This window comes from Aedes aegypti, chromosome 2, assembly GCF_002204515.2.
Source record: "Aedes aegypti strain LVP_AGWG chromosome 2, AaegL5.0 Primary Assembly, whole genome shotgun sequence".
Lineage (NCBI taxonomy): Eukaryota > Metazoa > Arthropoda > Insecta > Diptera > Culicidae > Aedes > Aedes aegypti.
The window spans coordinates 227,314,819-227,322,706 of NC_035108.1; the positions used below are offsets into that span (position 1 = coordinate 227,314,819).

General features: G+C 40.4%; 1 protein-coding gene across 18 annotated transcripts in view; it reads right to left on the reverse strand.

Annotated features, from left to right (window-relative positions):
• LOC5572043 (scavenger receptor class B member 1) overlaps positions 1-7,272 on the reverse strand; it is a 58,181-nt gene extending 50,909 nt beyond the window's left edge. For 2 of the 18 annotated variants that reach the window (XR_002500361.1, XM_021844247.1), the window contains exon 1: positions 6,564-7,268. Coding sequence is in view for 17 of the 18 variants with exons in the window: in XM_021844247.1 (XP_021699939.1) it covers positions 6,564-6,624 (61 nt within the window). In the remaining variant the exon portion in view is untranslated. Of the gene's footprint in view, positions 1-6,563 lie in introns of all 18 variants that reach the window. The other 16 variants (XM_021844244.1, XM_021844240.1, XM_021844239.1 and 13 more) reach the window with 16 other exon arrangements.
• Between the last annotated feature and the right edge of the window lie 616 nt (positions 7,273-7,888).

The window sequence follows — 7,888 nt, forward strand, 5'->3', positions numbered from 1 at the left end:
TTTGAATTAGTATCCCGACTAATTATAAAACATAATTTCTAAATAAAACCTAATAGGGCATCTGAGCAAAACATATTTTTTTTCAAGAATTTTTTTAGGGCTATCATTACTTCAGCAAAGTTTTAGATCTTTTTATTTTCAACAATTTGCTGAACAAAGTTGATATTTTTAAATTTAACCTCTTTTACCATAAATATCAGTTTTCAGACCAGTTCTATGCTCAATGCGCAATTTATGAACAGGATATGTTCTACAATAAAATTGTGTAAATTTTACCATAAATTCATTATATCTTTTGATGAGATGATTTCACGGCTTTGGTATATTCGGCAAATACAAATACACAACTATTATATCTTCAGTTAGACAATAACTGCACGCGGACACACTTCTTTTAAACTAAGTTTATTATATTAAAACAGTTACACTGGTTTAAAGAGAATACTTATAGACGTCTGATCGGTCCTACCGCCGGATGGTAAAAGAGAAAATGCATCTACAATAATTAGAGCGATATGACCCTCGAAGTAGAACAGGTCTAAGTGAATCCTTTGAAGAGGACGTTCACACCTTGACCACGATGATTCTACTTGTTCGCGTGGAACTGATTGCCGTTGCTGGCAAACAACGCACTTCTGAACTACTTCGTTGAGGTCTTTATCCATATGTTTCCACCAAACATAGCTACGACCCAACATTTTCATTCGGACTATTCCATCGTGATTGGAGTGCAGTTGCTTAATGACAGCAGACTTTAAGCTTTCGGGTATTACTACTCTGTCGTCAAAGTAGATAACACCATCATCAACTCCAAAATGAGATTTTAGACTTGAATAGGGTTGTAAAAAAGGTTCAACTTGGTTCGGCCAACCACTTTGGAGAAAATTATACATTTCAGACAAAACTCGATCTGACTTTTGATGAGTACGAACAAGATCGAGGTTTACTATGCTAGACGCATTATTAAGGCACTTGATACCGAGACTAACGTGCTCAATATCAGTTTTTTCAGGAAGTGGTAATCGAGATAGAGCGTCGGCATGATTTAAAAGTTTTCCAGGACGATGCTCTATGACATATTGGTAACCTGCTACCAATAGAGCCCATCGCTGTAGTCTTGCAGCAGCGATAACGGAGGTGCCTTTAGATGGATTGAAGATTTCCTTCACGGCAGTGTTATCGGTTACCAAGGTAAACTTAGCACCGTACAGGTACTTGTGAAACTTCGTAATTCCAAACACAACAGCTAATGCTTCCTTATGCACCTGGGCATAATTCGCCTGGGCAGGTGTGAGGGTGGAAGAAGCGAAACATATAGGCTTCTCGACATTGTCCACTAAGTGAGAAAGCACGGCTCCGACACCATAAGAACTGGCATCGACAGCTAAAATGATTGGCTTTAATGGGTCATACGGTTCTAGCAAATTATTTTCTACTAGAAGAGACTTTGTTTTCAGGAAAGATTGTTCACAATTTGGGGTCCAATTAAAACGACAGTTTTTCTTCAACAAATCGTATAAAGGACGTAACTCAATCGACAGATTGGGTAATAAACGGTGGTAATAATTAGGCAACCCAAGATAAGCTTGCAGTTGAGCTACATTATTGGGTGCGGGGGCGTCGAGTATTGCCCTTACTTTTGATTCACTGGGGCGTATACCATCACTTGTGATAGTGTAACCGACGTAATCAATACTATCTTCAAAGAAACGTGACTTGGTCAAATTTATTTTGACATTGTGGTCGTTTAGCTTCTGTAAGACTGACATGAGATTCTTTCTACAGTCATCTACAGACGATCCACCTACGATGATATCATCCAGGTAGGCAATACCTGGTGTACCATCTAAAATCTGGTCAATGATTGACTGAAATACCGCGGGCGCGGAAGTGATGCCAAACGGCATTCTTGTAAAGCTGAAGAGACCGCGATGAGTATTTATTGTACAAATCGAACGCGACGTTTCTGACAACGAAACTTGCAAATACGCTCCGGACAAATCGATTTTACAGAAAATCTTTCAAATTGCCACACTAGCCAAAATATCGTCAATCCTTGGAAGAGGGTAATGTTCCGCGGTAACGTGCCGATTAAGAGTGGCTTTGCCATCGAGGCAAATGCGCACCGAGCCATCCTTTTTAAGGACACTTACTATTGGACTAGCCCATGGAGAAGTTTTTACTGGAACCAGAATTCCTTCTGAGACCAACTTCTCTAGTCCACTGTCGACTTTTTCGCGCAACAAAAACGGTACCGAATAAGCTTTATGAAAGACCGGCGTTGTATTAGGCTTTAAGACAATTTCCGCGGTAAATCCGGTAATTGCATCCTTTGCGTTTTCGGACACAATCTTTGGAAATTTCGATTTGAGCTCAGATTCAAAAGACGGTTGTAAGGTACTCACGGACTTATCGGAAAAGATTCTCCGCCATTCTGGATAGATGAGATCCAGACCATCTCGACCTAACAGCGGGTTCATCTCTCGACCGGTGGGAATCACTATCAGGCCCAGACGACCGGATATTCCAGATGAAGCGACGACGCGTAATGTGACACTACCCAACGGACGTATTTTTTGACCTGAAACGGAAAGATATTCTTGAGCAGTAAGAATTAAAGGAAAATTCGAAAAATGTTTTCGATAAGTTCCTGCCGATATCACGCTACGACATGCTCCACAGTCCGCTTCGAAGTCAAGACGTTGACCTTCGCACACAAGAGGTACGAATTCTGGTAGATTTAGGCGGTTTAGGCCACTTGGACAGACTGCATTATCTCCGGGAGTGGACCGATATTCCTGGACACATGGTTCCGGGCTGGTAGGACGACACGAATTTGATGCTGGTACATTTGCTTCTGGAACTTCAAACAGGTTCAACCGTAGGACCTCGAGCGCTTCAGACATTTCCGCTACACGATTGTTTCCTTTGGACTTTTTTCCCTGACCTTGACTCGTTGACGACTTTCTTGACTGACACACTTTTGACGTGTGACCTTGCTTGCCACATGTGTAACACATCCAACTCTGAGCAGGACACGTGGTTGGATCATGCTGCCGACTGCAGCGAAAACACGATTTCCAAGACTTTTGGTTCGCAGGCACTTTCCTCTGACTACTGGGTTGACTGCTTCGCTTATTTGGCCTTCCGTTTTGTTGGTGGACTGCTGCGATCTTCGACGATGACGACGTTAGACTGGACATTTCTTGGTTTTGGTTGAGTGCTGCTTCCCAACTCCTGGCTAGAGAGCACGCACTGTCGAACGTTAGCTGGGCTTCCGTGAGCAACCGTTTACGAAGACTTTGGTCGTAAATTCCCGCGACGAACTGGTCACGTAGGGCGTCAGGTAGGAAATCTCCATAGTTGCAGGATTGAGACATTGCTTTCAGACTGATGATAAAATCCGTGATGGACTGCGAAGAGTGTTGCTCGCACTTCCGAAACTTGTATCTTTCGGCGACTACATTGGTGGTGGGTGCGAGATGCTGCTTCAAAAGATCTACCAGGACTTGGTAGGGCTTGACACGGGGATCTTCTGGTGCACACAGTCGACTGCAGTCTTACAGAGACAGTGTAAAGACTGGGACCGGCGACAGTAATTAACACCGGCAATTTCTTATCTTCCGGGGTATCGTTGACAAGGAAGAACATTTCCAAACGATTAATGTATTCCACAAAATTTTCCCCTACGACAAACGGCTCTATCTGACCAAACATGCCAGCTCGAATGACTGGAGCGACCGCAACAGCATTTCCTTCCATTTTCACAGTATTCGATGATGTACCACTTGCACCACTACCTTGTGTATCAGTGTTCGACATTTGGAGGTTAGGTTGCTAACACGTGTTCAACTGACTGCACAACTTTCACTGCGCGAAACTTTTTTCGCTACCTATTCACTTTTCACTGTGAGGTTTTATCCTCGTCGCCAAGTTATTATATCTTCAGTTAGACAATAACTGCACGCGGACACACTTCTTTTAAACTAAGTTTATTATATTAAAACAGTTACACTGGTTTAAAGAGAATACTTATAGACGTCTGGTCGGTCCTACCGCCGGATGGTAAAAGAGACCGTTCTCACTCAACGTGGAAGGAAGTAGCCCTTAGCCATAAAAAACTAATTTGGTACTTGACGGTTGGTACCTCATTTATAGTAAGGCGAGGGACACTACAACAACATTTGTAACCTCTCACGTTTGGCACGGCCGGCGGCCGGCAGTGAAAAACCGATCTACCAACTGAAGATCCCGCTGCGCCCTCTGTTTGCGACCGCCACGGAAAACGCCCCGTTTAGCCGTTATGGGGCGAAATCAAGACCGCGGCGAATGGTGCCGAGACCCGCAACGCCATGGTAGAAAGTTCATCCCCCCAGAAGCTGTGTGATAATGTACAAGACAACCCTTTTTTCCCTTCCAATTCCCCTTTCACTATAAAAAAAATGAGCGCAAATTTAAATGAATCTTATACTTCAATTGAGAACTTTGAATATAACTAGCTAAGCCCTGAATTTCCCCCATCTCAAGCATTTCGGTTTTGTCCACTTTGAATATTAAATTTTGACGTAGGACTACGTTTAGTTTTTTAAGGTGAAGATGAATCGAAGCCAAAGTTCAAATTTTCAAGAGCACGGATCTGGAGAACCAAGCATCCGTTTGAGCTGAAAACCTAATCAGTGATGCATTTTAAACTGAACGAAAAAGATCCTCGACCGGTGGGATTCGAACCCACGACCCTCAGCTTGGTCTTGCTGAATAGCTGCGCGTTTACCGCTACGGCTATCTGGGCCCCTATCACTCAACATATATGTAACTTTAAAGATTTCTCAATATATTGCAAAACTTCTGCGTTGATATATGTCGTGTATCTGCCATGAAAACAGTTTTCATTTCAAGTTCAATTTCCAGCTCGCACGGGTTCAGATTTTTGAACTGCTCAATGAGCAAGCCTACTTGATCTCTCGTTCAAAAGTTTGAACTGGAACGCAAACTGAACGCGTTCAAATGCAACACTGAACCTAATCGATTGGTCATCACCAGCTAATGATCAATCGATTAAGTTTTCAGCTTAAATGGATGTTTGGATCTTCAGATCCGTGCTCTTGAAAATTTGAAGTTTGGCTTCGATTCATCTTCACCTTAAAGGAAAGTTTTTCCAGCCATCTACCCCAATTTCCGCTTGGAGCAGCACAAACGACCCTGAGGCCCAGGACAAAGCCTGGGTGGTTGGGAACAATTTTCAATTCCCAACCTGAAGAAACTCTAACATATTTTTGAAATATATAAAATGTTGTAGAACGTTTCCCGAAGACACCTATGGGCTAAAACGCCTCTAAGAAGTTTTTACCGTCAATTTTCAGTTTCGTCCCACTGTGAGCCCTGGCTAACTGGACTTCAAATGCAACACAAAGCAATTAAAGGATAATTAGCAACCATGTCCATATCACCGCCAACCTGGTAAAGAAAATCAAACTTTGACTTCGCCTTCCTTGTGAAAAATCTGACCGCTTTTGGTGTTCCCGCATTTGATATTTGCGTCTCAAACGCACACAGCAATATTTATCATAATTGGGCACAGAGACCGCATAATATCTATAGTTTTCGAATTGTTAGAATTTAGAATTTAGAAGTCCGATACTGGGGGATCTCCACCTAATTATTTTTCTAAAAAAATATTCTCATTTAAATTGATACATCAAGCGAATTCTTATTTTAAGACCATATAATGACAAAACTTTTCAACTATCCTCAGTTAGTTTCTAAGTTCCATAGTGACGGGGCATAGCGGGCATAATAAGTATTTGGTCACACGTCATCTTCTTCTTGGCATTACGTCCACACTGGGATCGAGCCTACTTCTCAGCTTAGTGTTCTTATAAGCACTTTCACAGTTATTAACTGAGAGCTTTCTTTGCCAAAGTTGCCATTTTCGCACTCGTATATCGTGTGGCAGGTACAGGAATGGTCATACATAGCAGTTAAATAAGCAGCAACATGTATTATTTCATCGTACGCTAATTGTATGATATTCAATTATTGCGTATTACCGAATGAAATTGTAAAAAATCATGCCCAGAACCATAACTTTTAAAATTTTAAAGGTATCAGATTATAATTAAAGTTCCAAGTATCATCAACACTCATCAAAACGAAAGCAATCAACGAAAAATTGCGAAGGATTGTAATTTTCTTTTAAAACTCAATTGCAAAATTTATATAGATCATTAAATATAACGGTTCATAAACCTAGTGCAGAGGTATCCAAATTCCTCACGCGACGCCTCTGATACGACATTTTGATGATTAAGTCGACTTTTAAACGACAATTGGCATGTTTGTGACAAAAATGTTCATTGGACTTATATGGGCAGTAGAAGCCTACAAGCAAACATGCCTAAATGGTAGGCACCGTCCACAAATTACGTAACGCTCAAAGAGGGGAGGAGGTAGGATCGAGCGTAACGACTCATCAAAAAGCAGGGGAGGGGTGTTGGGCAAAAAATTTCAATTTTAGCGATACGTAATAAATTGATGCTGCCTTATTGTGTTTTCAATATACTTACCACATAATTTGATGTGACGTTTTTTTTTCTTCTCACACAGTTTTGCATCCATTATATTCATGTCATTGGCGCAACATTGAACTTATTTACTCGATGCTGCTTCGTTTGAATGAGTACTATCAGTCTTGATTCTTACAATCTTATAAACTAGAGATAAGAGCAAACAATCATGTTCGGCATAATAGCCACATCCTAGAGTCAATGCATGGCTGTGTATTCAAACCGATTTGCTATAGAGTAATGAATATATTATGAACCTTATAAATTTTGTTTTTCACTATGCACTCTGAAGTTTTGTTTTGTAAATTTTAACATATTCACAGACTTGCACTTGCACATATTCAGTAAATCATACACATTCAATATGCCTGGAATGTTCTTTACAACATAAACAAAAGCTAGAATATATACTCTACATATTTTTTCTACACACCAACAAATATATGCATAATAAATTCGTTACTCTACAATTAATGACCAAATATTCAAAGGTTTATAAGTGTGCAGAAGACATCGGTAAGGTTCGAAGCAAGCTCAAACTATGAAACCTTTGCACTTATTTACACTGCACTACACACTATTGGATCATCTAGTTTCTTGTTTGGCCAAACACTTCCTTCTATGTGTCACTCATGCACTATAGCTTGTCAGTCTAAGACCAAATGAAACTTTTATATTGAACTTCATCGTTGAAAGAGCGTTCTGACTGATAACGAGTACTTCTCAATTGACGATGCTTTTTCTTAGGGATTATCCATGAATGTCGTCGTGTCGGAAGAGAGAAAATTATCTCAGATTTGGTGTCTAACGGATATATGAGACAATAAGTTGCCTGGTAGGCAATTATCTTGATATTGTTAAATAATGTAACGTAATTTACGATTGTCTTCAATGTGTTATCAGAAACGCATGTTATTCTTCTACAAATGGAAACTAACACCTTTCCGGTAAATAGGGTAAATGCTCCTTTAGTAGAGATATCTCCATTAGTGAAAATAGTGAAAGTAGAGACGGTCCATTAATTACGTAAGACAATTTTCGGGGTTTTTCAATTAACCAACCTCCCCCCCCCCTCCGTAAGATTTTTTGAATGAAAATGAAAAATAAATTGTATGGCGCGTAAGAAATCTTAGTACAGTAGTTAAGTTAAACACGTGTCACAGTTTCAAAGCGTCCAGACTTTTTGTTGTTATTTTTAATGATCACGGCTTGTTTCGGATTTTCATGATTGCGTTGGAAGCATGTGAATGCAGAGGTGATAAATGTTTGCTACAGTACTTTTCCCGTTTCTGGTCGTGTTGTTATAAAATGGTATTATATGGAAT